Genomic DNA, 18,454 nt, shown 5'->3' with positions numbered 1-18,454 from the left:
GGCATGTCCATATCTGCACTGGGTGATTACAGTGGTGCTGGGACACCACCAGAGAAGAGGGAATTTTTGTGGAGCCCTTGTTTCAAACATGTTCCTGCAGTGCAGGAAGGGGTGTGTGAGAACACTATGCAGAGCTCTGAAGAACTCTTTGTTCTCCCTTCAGTTCTACTTTACTGACTTTGGAGAAACCAGTTATTAAAAAGGAAGGTAGGGAATGTTCTTAAATGAGTAATGTTTGTTCTGTGACTGTCAGACTGCATCCGTAACTGGTTCAGTAGCTCCATTCAGCTGGTGAGGTCATTCCTGTGCAACACATGACACGGGGAGCCTTTGTACAGCTGCAGGCAACATGCTTCACCTTGCCTTGTAACTTTGGAGATGGCAGTGGAGGGATCAACAGGCACTTCATGTTGATGCAGAGTTTTCTCGTGCTTGCAAGAGCACAGGACTGGCTGAAAACACACAAGAAACTCACAGCCTTTCACTTGAAGACCAAGGTGCATTTATATTTTATACTTGTTTTATAATAAGGCTTGAAAGATTCTATTAATGACAAACAAGACAACATGATCAGTCAACTTGAGCAATGCTAAAACAGAGAATGTCAATGTGTAGAAAGCAGCCCTGGAAGCATCAGGAAAATGCAAAGATGGCTTGGGCAAAATGTGCAACTTTTCTGGCTAGACACAAATCATCTGATTACATTTTTCCATAGAGAAAGTGTAAAATTTAAGAGTTAGTTAACTTACTTGAGAAGTAATAGCTATTGAAGACAAGAGGGGGAACAATATTTCATTCAGCACCATGAAACAGAGAACAGGTGAGATGAACCAGAGAGGAAGATTGAGACAATAACAAACCCACAAATAAAAATTCAGTTATGTTTGAAAACACTTGAGAAATTCAAAGCCTCAAATAGAGAAACTGATGTACAAGAGATGAAAAGGAGTCCTGAAAAACTATTAAAATGAATGCCAGTTACAGCAGAATAACTAACCCAAGGGGTGGACAATATAGTTTAATCCCATACAGACAAATTGTGACTAAATTTATTTTGCATTTGAGATTGAGCCTGACCCTCTTAGCCTATGTTGGCATCATTCTTGAGCTAAATTCACCAGAGCAGTGAGTGGTGACTGACAGAACCCCTGCTGTCACACTGCAGTGCTGCCTGCACCAACTGCCCCTGTTTGACATTCCCAGGCTGGCACCATGGGGTGGTCGTGGCTCTGCTCTCTGGATGCCTCCTGACACCAGCAGAATCACTTCAGGGAGCTCCAGCAGGCAGCTGGCTGCACTGCTGGACAGCTGAAACCAAAAAACATGGGGCTTTTTGTTCTTTGGGGTTTTTCCCTCCATTAAGGCAGTTTTAAAATCAAGAAAACCGTTATATTTTTATATAATTACTTATTTATCTACGGGGAAAGAAAGTTTAAAGACAGCCTGCTTTCTGGCATTGCAGATGTGTAGTGATGTGCCCACCCTTGTAAAAATATTTTGAGGGCAGAGGTGGTTCTGCAGATCTCCACATAAAGCTCCCAGAGATCTGTGGGCTGCCAAGAGAAAACAATCAGGAGAAGAAGCTGCTAGTTTGAGTGGATTGCATTTGGACTCCTCCCTCATGTCTGGGCCAAGTAGGAGCAGACAGGTTATATGCTGATGAGGTCCTTTTTAGTGATTATGTGCCTTTTTCTTCCTCTCTTTTTCAGGCTCACACCATGATGCACAAGGCTGGAGAAGTGTTCAGACTGCACTGTGTATTAATGACCCAAAAAGTCCAGACACAGGCATACCTTGCCTTAATGGCATCAGAAGACACTTCAATGTCCTACATGAGAGCTGATAAATCTACCTTTAGGCAAGGGAAGCCCATAACGGGCACAGCACCACCACTTACACAGCAAGCTTGGCTTTCTCACCCCATACAGTTTCCAATTCCAGGCTCAGCTGCAGAAGATGTGGGCTGGCTCTCTGTGTTAAAGACAGGCCTTGGGGATACTTGTGCTTGCAGATATCCAAAGATGTCTTTTCTCCTTCACAAAGACTATGGTTTTTTTTCATCTAGCTGCCAACCCTAGGCATCCTGAAAGAACAGTATTTTCAACAGGCATTCAAAGAGAAGAGATGCCTGAGCAGTCAAGAAATGCCTCAGCTGCTGAGTGCAGAAGGCAAGTTTTACTTTTGCTATAAAAAACCTTGGGGGGGAAGAAAAAGTCACATAAACTGTGAGACTTTTGAGTAAAACAAAAGACTGAATTGAAACTGTTAGGTGATTTGATAGGCAGTGTCTCAGGTCCCTTGGCTGCCATCTGGCTGAGCACTGGATGCATCAATAAGATTTGTTTTGCTGATAAAGGCAGGAGAATCTGGATCAAATTAATTATTGAGGATATCGCTTACTATTGATTCAACAATGATAATTTTGTTGGTCCTAAAATATAGAGATAAAAAAAAGAGATTAAAAGACCCAGCAAGAGTAACAGGATGATTCGGATGACTGCCATGGGGCTGAAGGGTAAAGGCAATTGTGAGAAATTCTATGATGGTAGTAAGATATTTTAGATTTCTTCAATGCAGACACCAAAACATTTGTGGCACCATGTACAGCATTTAGAAAACCTTTACTTAGGGCAGAGAGCTGAGACCTGCACTGGTCAGAAGACATCGAGCTGGCAAATGTGCATGGATGCACTGTCAGGATGCCCAAGAATATGGGCAGTCAAACTGAAGAAGAACAGCAAACAAAAGAGTAAGAGCTATACATTGTGCCCAGATAGTAAACAGAACAATAAAAGAGGTTTTGAGCCAGCTCAGAAATAAAGCTCAGATCGAGCTTTCTAGAGGATTGAAGCTTGCCAAGAGTGTGTGTGGTTATGAAATGATGACTGATAAGCAGGTAAAAGGATAGCAAAACTAATCCAGACACTTCCTGGTGATAAAACGATTGAACTTTGTCACTGAAACTTGTAGGTGTCTTCAGAGTCAGACATTAAAAGGAGATTAAAAGTATTCTTTGCCAGGGCAATGTGTGCATTGTAATTACTGGTTTACATTCCCACATCCTCAAGCACTATTAACCCCAGTGTACCTTGGGGCATGACACTTTCAGATGCTTCCTTTCTGCATCCTATTCAAAACTGAACTGACTCACTGGACAGTCTGATCTGAGAGGAGGAATTCTTCCTTGTCTCCCTGGTCGTTTGACTCACTAGTGAGAATTTTTGGTTTTCTCTCTTCTCTACCTTTTCTTGGATCATTAGAGAGGAAGTTTAACAAAACCTGGATTGGTGCAGGGCTGATCCAGGCAGCTCTTCCAGTGCACTGTCTATATAGATCACTACAGATCATATCACAGGAGCATGCACTGGAGAGTTTTGGGGAGCCTTTCCAACTCCTGCTGTAACTGGACTGTGGAGCAGGTGTTTTCTAGGCTGAGCCAGGGAAGGTGTAAATAGCCTGATGTTGTGTTGTACATTTTCTAGTAAAAAGAACAACCTGTCTGTCATTAGGTAAGTAGTAGAAGCCAAATTACCCAACCCACTATGTTCTACAGAGTAAATCTGCATTATGGCCAACAGGATGTAGAAACACCAGGCTTTGCTTGCCTTTGTAAAGCAGTCAGCCAACAGCTGTAAAATTCTAATTACACTGTTCAGATGAAAAGAGTGTTATTTCTGCAGAATCATTCAAAAACCTGCCCCTTAAAAGTGTAATAGTACAGTGCCAGGAAATTCCCCCAGTAAAATGCACTGGTTATGGTTACCACAGCCTGGCAAGAGCTTTTGATGATAGCTGCCCAACCACAGGCAGTGTTACAAGGTTATATTCTTCTAGATTAGAAACTCCTGGGAAAGCAAAAAAAGCTGTCTTGGCTCTACACTAGTTATCACTGCCTTGCCCTCTTTCTTATGGAACTTGAGCAGTTTACCAACTTTTCTTCTCAGATTGCAGCTTTGACCATCTTTAGTCATGTGAGACTTTTTTTTTTAATTTTAAAACTGTCAGGAGCACTTAAAAGCACTTATTCATTCACTTACCTTCAGGTACTTCAGCTTACAAAGCAAAGTGTACAGACAGTCACTTCAAGGATTGTTTTCTCTTCGAACTGTCTTGTACTGACTTTCCAAAGCATGTGCATGTCCCAAGAGCTCATCACCCCACATAATTTAACAATCTCTGGTAAGCAGCTCTTCTTTCTGCTCCCTGAAATGCCATGAATTATGCAAATCTGACCAGAATAAGATAGATTTAGATTTTTCATATAATCTTACTGATTCTTCCACACCCATCTAAATATCTCAATTATTTAAAACATAACTTCATTTTCACTTGTTTTTATCATCTACTAGAATTCTATGTAAGCTCAAGAATCAGAAATTGGGATTTTTTTTTTCAACAAAACTGAGCTAATTACACAACCTTGCTGTAAGAGTGCTAGTGGAGCATCAGCCCATTGTACTCCCTTAATGAGCCCCACTTTGGCTTTGATCAGTATCCTGTGTCCTTTAATATCATGTTCACATGCACCAGTCAACATAATTCACTTTCTCTTTTCATCCTTATTTGCTGTTTCACATAGACCAGAATGTGCAATGTATGAAATCAGTGATTGCTTTGTCTCCTTTTAGACTCAAAAGTGTCCCCAGCTGATTGCCAGGTGCACTGAGTTACCAAGGACAAATCTATAGTTTTACTAATAAAGAACCTTCATTTAAAAAGGCATCTTGACATTACCTGGGTTTGAGGTGGGGAGAGACAATAATGTGCCTTTTATGTGTTCTGAGATCATCTGCAACAAAATTAGAGAAGTTGTTGAATAATGCCCCCGATGCATCGAAGGTGTGGAGTTACTGTGATGCTTATGCAATTTAAAATTTAGGTGTAGGTGCTAGGAAGGGAGAAAAGCAGCTTCCAACCCTTGTCCCTTCAAAGGGCTTAATTGCTCATTAGGAATAACCATGGCAACAGTTACCATGCCCCATTAATCCATCACACAAGTGGCCAGCACCAGCTGCTTCAAGTTAAGGCAGGAGAGGACCCTGCAAGAGTCTGTATTCCCCTCACTGAAAATCCTTCTTTTCTTCAAAAATCTGTCCAATGCAGACCAAATTGGTGATCTGTCAGTATTTCAGAGCATTGTATTCCCCAAGTTCCCCATGTCCTGTTAACATGAAAACCCATGTTACCATTAAGAAAATTAAGAATATGGTCAAACACACTAAATACATTTTCTCATCTGCTCCTATTCACCATTTGTTAATGTTTGTATATTTTTATACAGGGTTCATTACTGTTTATACAACAGAAGTGCTTTTTCTTTTCTATTACACTGAACATGTAAAAACTCATTGTGAATTAGAAAATCTTCATTTCTAGAAGTCTCTAGTATTTTACACAGAGACGGAATGAAAGCTGAAGCTGCTGAACTGTCCGTAAACTGTGTGTATTGGGAACAGAATGATACAAACTCCAACTTCTTAAAACAAGATTTATTGGCACAAACATACATGTTACAAATGTCTACGATACTCTTGGAAAATATGTTCACCACTTCAAAAAAATCACTGTTCACAGAAAAAGTACAGTAATATCAAACTTTGTAAGTCATCACAATTTCAGCATCAAAATACATGCATTTTATCATTTATAAATGAAAATCCACTGACCTCCAGGTAAAGCACTTTAAGAAATGTCCTGGTCTCCACCACGTTATTTTTTCCTCTCCAGATAGTTCCAATAAGGTGCAAATGGGTTGTTTTCTGTAGAGGCACGAATCACAGCTCCTTGCTCAGTACAGCTGAGTCTATGAGGTGAGAGATGCTGTTCTCAGCACAGACTTTCAGCTCCTTTCTGAGTGTCTTACTACAGAGCTGAACACCACTGTGTGGCCTTTAAAAGAATGCAACTAGAGATTTGGTCTGGAGTTTGGGCTTTTAAAAGGGCAACTGAAAACTTATTTCTGATTGTTCCCATTACAGGAAGTAAAGCTTGATGAATCACTAGGAAAGAGGTAGAAGAAAGGTTTTTATTTTGCAGTGCCATTCCATCAGCATTTGAAACAGGTGGCATATCCAAGGATACTTGAGAGGAGAAAGAGCAACCTCAGTAAATCCTTTTCTTTCTTTGGTGCCAGTCTAGTAACTTAGCAGCCACTCAAGATTTTGTCCCTGACCTCAGACAGCACAGAACAAGACTTCAGCAGATGTTCTGACTCTGATTCTATGCCTATTCGGTGTCAGAGAAGCAGGCTTCACACACACACACACAGGGGAGAGAATGCACTGATGTCCTCAGCATGATCACGCCTGCCTTAGTCCAATGGCAACAAGAAAGAAAGAAAATTTCTTGATGTCAGTGGAAGTTCTTTGAAAAAAGGGGTGTGGCACTTAATTCCACTAGATCTGAATTTGATTCCAATCAGATCAGTGCACAACAAAACAAAAAGGCAAAACCATAAACCACATGCACTTATAAAGGTGTTTCCTGCACTTTTATCAGTCTCAGTAGAACATACCCAATGATGGAATTTGTTGTGGAGCCATGGGCCTTGGAGATTTTCAAATCTCACTGAGACAAAACCCATGCAATCTGCCCCAGCCTCAAAGGCAGCCTTGCCTCGAGCAGAACATCAGACCAGACAACCCCAATCCTTTTCTCCCTAATTTGTTATCATTCAAAGGAAAGGCTCTTCCTCTTCTGAACTAGAACATGGCACAGATTCCATGCCAGGCCTGGGTTTAGCAAGGACAAATGAGGGTTTTTGTTGTGTTAAACAGAAAATAGACATGGACTATATGCTTAGGCACGTGTTGAAGCTACTTCCAGTCCTGGGCACGCCTTGCTCCTCACTCCAGGCTGGTGAGTTTGAGACACTGCAGTGCTGAACTGATTACACAAACACCTCCAGAGGCTGCTCTTCTCTGCTAACACTCAAGTATAAGTCATTAAGGAAAATACTAATTAGCTGGCTATGAACTCATTTCCTGCAATGAGCATAATAAGCTTATAATGAGAGTTCATATATTGCCACTTAGAGGACTTTTTATGCTGCAAAGCAAACTAAGGTTGCTCACAGTAGACAGTGGCTGTTTCATCTCTTTCCTACTTGGAAGGAGAACATCTCACCCAAATGGCAAATGCCTGTCTACATATATAAGCACTTTCTTTGGAAAGGGGAAGGAAAAAAGAAGTCATCAAATAAAATTTTAACCTCTACACAGTTGGTGCATCCCCCTCAGAATGTATTTTTGCAACAGACAAAGCATGTTTTTAAGTCCTGCTCTTGAGTAGGAGGTGCTAATTTCTAATCTTTCAGTGATGCTGATAAACCTCATGTGAGTAATATTTTACCACGTTTGTGGTTGGGAGAGGGAGGATGTTTCATTTACAAAAATAATGATGTTTTTCATGACAAGTAGTGAGCTATGTGTAATATTTTATTGTGCAGATCTGTGAGTGTGTCATAGCAATATTAGCATTTTATTGTCTGGGGAAAAAAGTAGATGGAACACAAACTGAAGTTAGCTTTTCTAATGAGAAAAAAAATATATTCTTTCATCTATAGTTAAGCTTTGGAAACTAATTATTTGACTATTTTTATAACTGCTAATTGCTTAAATAATACATAAATAAGTAATGGTTAAACTTTATACCGATAGTCTTTACCATACATTTCTACTTTTAATCAGAATTTTTTCCCCTTTGGGTTGCATGAAAGGCTGAACTTGCCTTATTTAGTAGCTTGCTACTGGCATGTAGTCATTCCAATCACTGAATTTTCAGTTCCAGCTAAGGTTACTTTCATTAATAAAGAAATTTTAGCAAACTGTCAGATCAATACTATAAATATTAATAGCCAAACTTCTGGAAAAAAAAAAATGAATGCATTGTGCATTTGTAGGTCCATTATATGCACTATCTCGATCCTCGATCTTACAAAGAAAGTAATTGCAGCTGCCATTATATTTTACTTTAAACAAACCTGCAATGTATCAGGGGTATAAACTGATTTAATTCTTTTAAACCTTTCCTCACAAAAAGCTCAGACCACCACTATGTATTCACATATACATGACAGTACAGTAATGGATTCAACAAAGGGTTTTTTATCCTCCCCTTAGACCATTTACAGGTGGACAGGCACAGGAACTGGAAAGGATCAAGAGTAACCAAAATAATCACACTGTGTCAAAAAGATTCCATTACTGAGCCCAAACTGCTCTAGGACAAAGTGGACATTCAGGCTGGATCTTTACTGCCCCAAACATTCTGAAATCCTAATTTGACTGAAGTCCTTGGCCACTGCTGCAGCTGCCAGCAGCCCCATATCTGGGGCTACAACACCCCAAAAGGTGCTCTCTGCAAAGAATGCTGCACCATCCTTCCTGCATCTGTCTCCTGCATCATCCAGGAAAAACACTACTAACTGTCATAGTTCATTGTAAGTATTTTAATTTGATAGAAAAGCACTGCTTAATTTTAATATAGAAAGGGTTGTCTTAGGTAGAGCCACTAAAAAAAAGGATTTTACTGAATGTTAGCAATATTCCACTTGCACCATTTCCCAATTTACAATATTGTGACTACCACAATATCCTTATTTACTGTTTCCTCTATTTTCAACAAAATTAATGAAATTACTGTTATAAGAACTGTTAAATAAATTCCATTAAAATTCCAGTGTTCCAATTTAAGGTAGTATAGCAAAAATACTGTTGTTTAGTCTTATTTTGTATCCCATAATTTTGAAGCAAATGGAGACCCAGGAGCCACATTCTGCTGAGCAGAGAGGGGAGGTTTGAGGAGAGCTGGGTGTTGTGGGAGGAGGTTCAGCTTCAGCTAAGCCCCACCTGAGCACGGGCTGAGAGCAGCAGTGACAGCGTGGCACAAGGTAGGGAGTCAGCCCAGAGGGCAGAACAGCCCCAAAATTCTGTGCTACAAATAACCTACACTCCAAAACCACAATGGCTTTCTAAGAGAACAGAAAGAGACTTGAAGAATAATGGATAAGCCAGACACTGTGAGAAGAGCTAAAGAATGGAGAAGGTTTTTTTCATAATTGTCTTTGATGTTCTCTATGAGATTTTCTCTTTGAGAACAAGTACTTTGCCCTTTTAAACTTATAGTACGTGGCTTCTTTGGTTGAATAGAGAGTTACGTGCAAACCACGAGGCTGTATTCATGTTTTGAAGAGGTGCAGGTTCTGGGTTTTGCTTTGGAGAGTTAGCAGATGTGATACACTCATGACAGAATGAGGTTACTGCAGGAGTGACTCATTGTTGAATAATCAAGTGTTTACTCCACCAAAACTGCATGTAACCAGACTGCCACAGTTTTTCTGCTTTATTCTAAGATGTAGCTTTTAAATGTCAGTGCACCAGGAAGAAAGGTAAACTCCTTGGGTGGCTCAGATCTCTTTATGCATGTGTTTAAAGGCAGAGAGCCTTAGGGTTCTCAATGGAGAAGAAAAACTACTGAGCACATCAATTGAGACACACATTAATCAACTGAGGAAGAGAAATTAACTGAAGAGGAAAACAAAATCCTTTCCTGAAGTATTTCTGAAGTAGACCAGATGGAGAAAGAACAACTGGTGTGAAGTTCTGGTTTGGTTGTTTCATATATCCCAATCTAGTATCTCTCCTGACAATAATGTTACCATTTGAGAAATCTTCAGCCAGTAATTTCTTTAGCTACAATTCATTTTTTTTTCAAATTACTTCAGCCTTTTGAATTTGCTTTTAAAGAAGCTGATTTGAGGATGCTTGTGCTTTCTCTGGCTCAAATGTATTTTGTCCAGCAACAGGGTCCTAAATCAGGTGAGGAAGAACTGGCTGGAAGAGCATCTGAGTCTTCTGACGAGATACAGGGCCCAATGTTCATGATCTATTACAGTCTAAAGTTCAGGTCAGGATCCAAACCCAGATCAAAGGGACTTTGAGGCCTTTCTCTAATACTCACTGTGTACATTGGGAGGGAGCCCAGTGCCTTATAAGGCTGCTGGTTCAGCCTCTTCCCTGTTTAAAGGGCAGGAGAAGCAGGGCTGAGAGATAAATCCGGGATCATACCCAAGTGCTCCCTAGGTTATTTGTGAAGAGCTCCCACCAACATGTGATCAAGGCGCTCTCTTAAAAAAAAAATAATAGATCATGCATATTCCCTCTGTGTGGATAATCTCCCACAGAATAGAGAAAATTCACTCTGTGAAAGCATGAAAGAGTTGAGATCCAGCTTCTAAAAGTTCCTCAACTTTGAGTCTCCCATGGTCAATGCCCTTTTAAACAGCAGACATCACCATTTTGCAGGTATGCTCTGATATTGATGTCAAGACAAGAACTTGGTCTTAAGAGCTAAAATCCATTGTATTCAGACAAGACGTACTGCAGCTGCTCATAAAATTAAAGTTAGGTGAAGCCTTGTCACAGGAGCAGTGACAGCAACTGTGGAATTTTAAAAGGTCTTGCTGCTCAGACAAAAGCATAACAGATGAGGCTGTTCTAATAAAGTCCTTGCACAGCCAATGATGTCCTGCACTTCTATCACTGAGTGTTTAAGTCACTTATTGCAGATGACTATATAAAAAGAAAAAAAGCCAAATATTTTACTTGCCTGAACTGCTCCTAGGACTAACATCACATGGGTTCCAACTGAATGAAAGTGCTCACAAGTCCAACTGGACTACATTTCTAAATCACCCCTTTATCTTCCAGACCCGAGGTTACATTCAGAATCCTTATCACATTCTCCCATCCTCCTTCTGGATGGATTGATGGTACTGATTAGGTTCCACTCTGTTGGATTGACTGTGCTGCTATGCAATGCTGTCACGTGAAAATCAGGTCAAGTACCTCGTTAGGGCTTCCACACTAAGTTTTCCTGCCAAATTATGTGCAACACTGTTTCGGGGTTTAAAGCCACATGTGTGTTTTGGGTTAAAAACATCTGTGTTTTTGGGTTTAAAGCCACATCTGTGTCACTGCAACGTGAGCTAAATTGGAGAGAAAGTGTGCCTCAATAGCCTGTTGATAGTGGGTGCAAGCAACACTTGTTCAAGCTCAGAAGCTGATGTAGGATCATTGACAAACCACTGAGAAGCCAAGCAGCAGCCATGGTACAGGCACTGAGCAGCTGTTAACCCCTTCCTTTCAGCTGTGCTCTGTGTGAAGGGCATCTCCTGCTGCACAGCCTCAGGGATGTGCTGCAGAAAGCAGAGGAGGACTTCTGGTAAGGATGAATATGCAGGTCTCAAACAATAACTAGTTCTGGATAAAGCTATCAGAAGCATTACTTCCAGCCAGAAGAGGCCTCAGTTTGGTCCCCAAGGTGGCAGTGAGAAAGCAATGGCCCCTGAGGGTTTGCCAGGGGGTCACTAAAAGGAAGCCCTTTTGTGACTTTTGACCAGCCCAGGCAGTATCACTGGCACAGCGTAGGAGCTGAAATTCTGGTTGGTGCTGACTGAACAAGAATGACTGAAGGATTTCATGGAAAATTCACAGGCAGGCAGTTGTAACTGCACGGACATTTCAAATGTAGAAGAGCAGTGGACAGCAATCAATCCTGGCTCCAATGCAAGTGAGATTTCCAGCTGTGTCTATATAGATTGTGCTCTGCACCAGCCTGCACGGATGTGAGAAATGCTGTTGCACAATCTGTGACCCTGAACAGCTCTCCATTACCATATTCTCCTTGCTGAAGGTTTAACCCTCTGCAAGAGCAGTTGAGCTCTGTGCATCAGGGCAAGATATATTTGTTCATGCTCCCTGGGCAGAATTAGAAAGATTACATGGCTTATCTTACCAACTACAACCAACCACCACAGCACAAGTAGTAGCAAACATTGAGCATTCAAGAGCACACTGTGGGCAAATAACTTTGAAAAGTTAAACACATTAATTCACCATACTTCACCACACAGGAGGAAACAGTCAGGAGGAAACATTCTACAACCCACCTAGAAGGCAGGTTTCTTAACTCTTCCTTGCAAATTCTCACATTTAGCAGTCATCCCCATTAGTTACAATTTTGAGAGAGAGTGAATCCACATTCCACAGAGAACGGTTTCTATTCTCCACTCTCACCTAAAGGTGAGATTTTATTTTGATTATTAACTTGCTTGAACTACATTAGCTGGGAGAATGTGAGCTTTGCATCCTTGTAGCACTTCCACTGCAGTTTCATTTGGGAGCTTTGTATGTTTGTAGCTAGAGGATTCAAACTCTTTAATGTGTATATGCACTCCTATCAGCTGAGTATCAGGTCAGCCTCCCAGAGGAGAAGGAACGTCTGTATTAAGGCTCAGTATCAGCATTTCACCTTCCTGATTGCACCACCTGCAGTAAAGCTATCTTCATCTCACAAGTCTCTTCAGCAGAGAAGCCCTGTGAGGACACCACGCTCTGCACGGCTGTAGGTGGCAGGGTCCCACTCTCAGCAGATAATTCCTTTATATCAGATCTCTAGTTACCGTAGCAGTTTAAAAAGGCTCCGGAGGTTGAATGGCTCATTCCTCTCCCAGTGAAAGCTCATTCATATGCAGCCCTCAGCTGTGTCCCCTCATGGAGTCAGGCCTTTCATCCCTGCTACGTTTTTGTCCAGCCCAGGAGGATTTCTGAATTGTTTGTGCTCTCACCCAGTGAAGGACTGAAGTGATCAGGGCATACTAGGGAGTCCACTACCACATTAGTAACTTTAAATATTCAGCTTCATTAAGGCTGGGCCACTTATGACTTAATGATATGAAGTAGTACACGTGATAATAAAGTGATAAATATGTGGGGAAAAATGTAACTGGAACCTTTCAATCGATCATTACTTATTCTCTCTGCAAAATTCTACTTTAGAACAACTTATATATAGGTTCACAGCATCAAACTGGTCAGGCTCTCAATTTTTTTTAACTAAAACCATATCAAGAGAGATAGTCCAGAGTGGGAATATTTACACTACTATTGTCACTGTTTCTTTTCCCTAGATAAATTACAGACAAAAAACCCCAACCCAGCAAATTATTTTTTAATTCTATTGATTCTTTTTAGAAATTTTGAAGGAGTTATCCTAAAAAGACCCTTTTCTGAATTTCCTGGTTCAAAATTTGATTAATTCATTTTTAGTTTGGTTAAGGATGATTAAACTATTCACTGTTTTAAAAAGAAAAGCAAGAATTTCACAAGAGCATAAAGAACTTTCTCTCAAGCCACAATATATAATTTCTTATAATTACATTAAATGTTAGTTTAAATTAATTGAGTATAATAGGTATCTCAGCTGAGCGCTTTACAAAGATGACAGTATGGTTTATGAACTACCCACATGCACAAATTAAAATATATCTTTTTAACGCCTATTAACACCACTACTTTGAACAGTGTTTCTGTTCCTTCCTCTTCTCCAGGAAAGCTTTGCTAGGCACCCTTCCCTTTCTCAGCCTCTCCCCACTGTTCCCCCCACCCTCTCCCTGATTTTTGAACCATCCTGGCAGTGGGGACCACTTCTGCAAACTGCAGAGGCAGCTTCCCCCGCCGAGCTGGGCAGCCCCAGGCATCGCCAACGCTGCTCATGGGCTGCAGCTCAGGGCCTGATTATTGGGGATTGGCATCCAAGAGATGGTCCATGAAACCTGACAAATGGTGCCTTGAGTTTTCAGCAACAGACTGTACCTGAGTCATTTGTGATGTTTGTATTGCCACTTCTGCATTTCACTTGGCTTTTTCAGGACTGTCCTAGCTAACACTTTTTGTCTGTCACACAGGTTTTTTTTTTTCCTTTCTGACTTTCATATTGAGGCCATCTTGGTTGTTCAGAACACCATGAGGTGTTTTCCATAAGGAAAATAATTAAATCCATAAAAGATGACAAACCAGTCTTAATTTATTTCTGTGGACAGTGTTTTTAGACTTGGATTCTACATCTAATCTCAAAGAAATCTGTGTTTGATTGGCTAAATTGAAATATGATATCTTACATGAGTAATTACAGGTATCACTCTCTTCACTGGGAGTAACAGATACATCTGACAATGGATTTTGCCATCCAACTTTAGGAGCTTTAGGAGAATTTTGGTCCTAATGTTTGCTGCAATCTTAGATGTGGGTCCAATCCACCCAACAGTGTCCCTTTAAAGAGGAGCTTCCCCACAGCTGCATTCTCTGATTCTGAGATGTTTTAGGATGCTTTTCATATACTACAGTTTCTGAAGGTCAGTGCATACACATCTTAAGACACAGTGATTAGACAGTGTATGGAACTACTTGGCAGTATTTAGCTGGTACAGTTTCTTGTGGAAACAACAGAATTCCAAAATACACCACACTGAATGCTTATGGGTTATTACAAGCAAAAATCCCAAGACACCGGGAATTAAAAAGCGGAGTTCAACAAAGGAACACTGATATCGTCGGTTGATATGAACAAAGGTGTGCCAAGTCTTCCTTCTCTGCTTTTTCAAGTGGAGAAATAAACTGGGAAATGAAGCAGAAGGAAAGAAAGATTAAGAAAAGGACAAAACCCAGGAGTTATTACAGAGTTACTCTTGTGCTTTATCTTACAGCAGTGAAGGGAGGTTGCAGACAGGTGGGATCAGTCTCTTCCCCCGGGCAGCACTGACTGAACAAGAGAACACAGCCTCAGCTATGTTAGGGAAAGTATAGGTTGGAAATTAGGAAAAAAATGTTCACTGAAAGAATAATAAAGTACTGGAACTGTCTTCCCAGGGAGGTGGTGGAATCACCTTCTCTGGATGTGTTTAAAAAAAGACTGGACATGGTGTTATTGTCTAGTTGAGGTGTTAGGGCATAGGTTGGACTTGATGATCTTAGAGGTCTCTTCCAACCTCATTATTCTGTGATTCTGTGTGGGGTCAGAGGATTGCAAACATCTTTAGCACCTCTTAGCTGAAGGAGCGTGACGTGTCTGGCACGCAGTATTCCTTCCACAGGGATGCTCCTCCTGTGTCCAAGGGAACTTGGAGGGGAAACTGGAGTAGAAAGCAGGGAAGACTGTGGCTCAAAAGGCAGAAAGGGCAAGGGCTGAAGTGATGCTAGCTGCTGTCCCCAGCCCCAGCAAAGCCATGTGCTGTTCTGCACCCTCCTGCAGGCAGCTCGGGCTGTTCAGCACCACGGCTGCTGTGAGGAACAGCTCAGTTGGTCTGCACCTACAGCCACCCCCATGGAGGGGACAGCCTTGTTCCCACTCAAACCACACTGGAAAAGCCATGCAGGCCTTGTCCAACAGCACGTGGATGCTTGATGTCTATACAATTTAAACATATACTTGAGAGCTACTGTAAATAAACACTGCATTGAGTTAAATACACAAGGTCCTTCCTGGAGCTGCAACCTTTAGGCACTTATCACAGAGGAATCAATTTGAAAAATAATTTGAACAACAGGTACACTCAAATCTCACTGACCTGATCTCACTGTGCTGAGCCATGGCCTGGGTTGAACAATAGGACACTCAAGTCTATGATTAAATACCCTAAACTCAACCTAACCGACATCAAGCCTGCACTGTCTTTTTTGTTTGTTTTGTTTTTTTGGGGTTTTTTTTAAACTTAACAGGACAGGCATTCAACATTTTAAACCAGGAGTGAAGCAACAGTCTTACTTAGATATGTTTCAGCCTAAACTTCCATGGAGGAGATGTGACCACTTTTTACTTTCTTGTTAAGACTCAGATAATGCTCAATGAGGAATATATACCCAGCAATTAGTTCAATGGCTGCACATCTTTTGTCTGGTTGCTGCACAAGGGCTGGTCTTTCAATTAAGTACCCAGTTAATATAGTTAATTAATATCTAACAATTTCCCATTCTTGTTGTATCAGTGTTACGAAACCCTGGAATTATTCTGGGTCACTCTGGTGCCAGCACTCATAAGGCTAATAAACTGTCACATGTATCTCATTCCTTTTAGTCATGTTTACAGGTGATCCTGTAAGCTTTCTTTACAGGAGCAACAGAGGAAAACATGCTGAGTATCAGGCATGTAACTTGAGAGCTGGGAATTAACTCACATCCCCAATCTGGCCTTCTGGTGAATCTCTTCTGGGTTACTACCTGCATTGTGTATCTGAAGAAATCTCCCTTTTAGGAGTTAATGCCATATTACAGTTATGTCACCTAACAGCTGTTGCTAACACAGGGTTACATAAATGAAATGCTCAGTTCCTGTCATTACAAGGCCCCTGAGTCCCACCCAGCATGACTGCTATTATTCATTCATAGCTAACGTCCCCACAACAACTGCGTGGAACAAGATGATCTTCTGAGAAAAGAAGTCAGTGAGACTTTGGGCCATCTTTAACATTTGGGCATTCGAGGTGCACAAGGAAACACTGACATCTCAAATTCTAGCTGATATGGCAGAAACCAGGCACCTACACGCTTCTAAAAAATTCACCAGATGCCTGTTTGCCTGTGTGCCTTCATCCTCTTTTTATAGGCATGAGGTATTTCAAGAATTACTGTTCTTAGTAGAAAACACCAGGACTGTGACAGTCATCATAATGAAAGGAAGATCTGAGACTGCATAAAAATTTATTTAAAACATAAAAAGGGAGAGCTTTTAATCCTAGGGAAAGTTATGTAACATGCTAATGTAAAAAACATTAAATGTCAACAAATTCTGCCAATATGTGTTCAGGGAGTTTGCAGTAATTCTCACTATGAAAGCATAACACTAGAAGGGAAATTTCACCAATTAATCAGTTTAAATATTTGATATCCATTTTTTCATTGTTTTGTTTTTAATGTATCAGCCATTCTTAAGTCACAAGCTATTGAGATCATAAATAAAAGAGAAAATTAATTACTCACTTATAATTATAATGAGAATGACTGCGCATACTACACCGAGGATGATCATCATCTATAAAAAGAAAGTTATAAGAAAGAAAAAGAGAAAGTCAGGTTTTCAGATGAAAGACATTAACCCCTCAATTTTTTTTACTTAGTGAGCCATTCCTCATACTTTTAACTCTTGTAAAGACTTACTGCAACAGACTTGCTAAGACCCCATACTTAGTGTTGGTTTTAAAATCAACAATAGACAGAGCCTCTTGTCAAAGCTGGCCAGTTTGTCAGGTAAAGATGTTGTGACCAACCTCAACCATTCCCAGTAGCAAAGAAAAACTCATTTTCCAAAGTAAAAGAACTCCCAGTGGCGGGTTCACACTTGACACCAAATCACCCCATCCCTTCTCGCCACTCTCCTGAGTCAGTGAAGAGGCAGCTGGAGCTGCCCAAAGCTCTTTGTGCTGCTGCTGGTGAGACAGGAGCCCATGGTAGCCAGGACAGCTCCAGCAGGTTCTCCTGGAAACAGCTCGGTGCACAGCAGGAGCCTTCTCCCCCAGGAGCAGGAGAGATGCTGTGCAGCTGTGCACAGCCCCCAGCAGCAGGGAGCTGCCTCCGAGCCCCCCTGAGGCTCCCTGGAAGCTGATGAGCCCTCCAAGGACGCTGCAGTCCAGTTGCCATTATTGCCCCAGTGAGCAGAAAGAATGAAAAACAGCCAATGTGGGCATGTTGAATCAAGGCTTTCATTCCTCCTAACATGAGGACATTGGCTTGCAGCAGATTCTTTTTAAATTTCTTCCCTCTCTTTCCAGAGTCTGGGAGGCAGAAGGACGGGGGATTGTTTGCCAGGAGAAAGCAGGAAGGGACACTGAGGAAAGGAGAATGAGGGCAGGTTTGAAGGTCTAGTGTAGTGCAGGTCACTGTGGTGACTGCAGTCACATGAGTAAACCTAACTCAAAATCTGTGCCTGTAGCTCCCAAAAGCCCTGCTTCCTGCCCTTCTAGACATATCAGTTGGGCACCAGCTCAAAGAGGCCCAGAGGATCTGCTTTGTTGAATTTCTAACGTGCATCCTTTTATTTCTGGAGTGTTTTTACATGTAGTTTACCCAGAATATTTTGGCTTGCTTTACATTTCATAGCACTGTGGATTGAAGAGACAAAGCAGACAACAGGCTAGTGAGGGATGCATGTGGGATTCTCCCTTGGGAACAGCTGGTTTTATTTGGGTGGACATAAGTAGTCAGCAGAAACGTTGGTATTGAGAAATGGAAATGAAGCTGAACTTTTGGCACAGTGTTCACGGTGGTGGTGCATGAGTAGGAAGAAGCAAAGACAAGAGTCTTAGAAGAGTAAGAGGAGATGAAATTTCTGGGTCCAAAATCCACAAGTGCCAGAGAAGGTCTGAAAAGGCAAAGGACAGTGAGGCTCCCTCTGCTCTGGGGAAAGGATTAGACTTTGGAGACAGCAGAGAAGGCAGCTGGTTGATCAAAGCCCTGCTCTATCCTAACCAGCCCCTCCTCATAAGAGACTGCCATTTTCTCCCTTCTCACAGAAGTTTGTGGAACCCAGTTTTGGGCATTCTTTATGGTTTAACATCCTAAAAAAAAAGTCAAATCGATGATCCCCACAAGGAAAAAACTTCTTTTCTCCCACTGTTAGAATT

At 41.3% G+C, this 18,454-nt stretch overlaps 1 protein-coding gene across 1 annotated transcript in view; it reads right to left on the bottom strand.

The window, feature by feature from the left end:
• Positions 1 to 5,474: 5,474 nt before the first annotated feature.
• Positions 5,475 to 18,454, bottom strand: part of LOC110484829 (vesicle-associated membrane protein 2) — a 53,661-nt gene continuing 40,681 nt past the window's right edge. Inside the window, exons 4-5 of the mRNA XM_021555754.4 lie at positions 16,815 to 16,866; positions 5,475 to 14,456 (exon numbers count right to left, since the gene is read on the bottom strand). Coding sequence (XP_021411429.1) covers positions 14,440 to 14,456; positions 16,815 to 16,866 — 69 coding nt within the window. The 3' untranslated portion in view covers positions 5,475 to 14,439. The remainder of the gene's footprint in view (positions 14,457 to 16,814; positions 16,867 to 18,454) is intronic.

This window comes from Lonchura striata, chromosome 9, assembly GCF_050655825.1.
Source record: "Lonchura striata isolate lonStrDom1 chromosome 9, ASM5065582v1, whole genome shotgun sequence".
NCBI classification, from domain to species: domain Eukaryota; kingdom Metazoa; phylum Chordata; class Aves; order Passeriformes; family Estrildidae; genus Lonchura; species Lonchura striata.
This window is presented reverse-complemented; position numbering and strand designations above follow the sequence as displayed.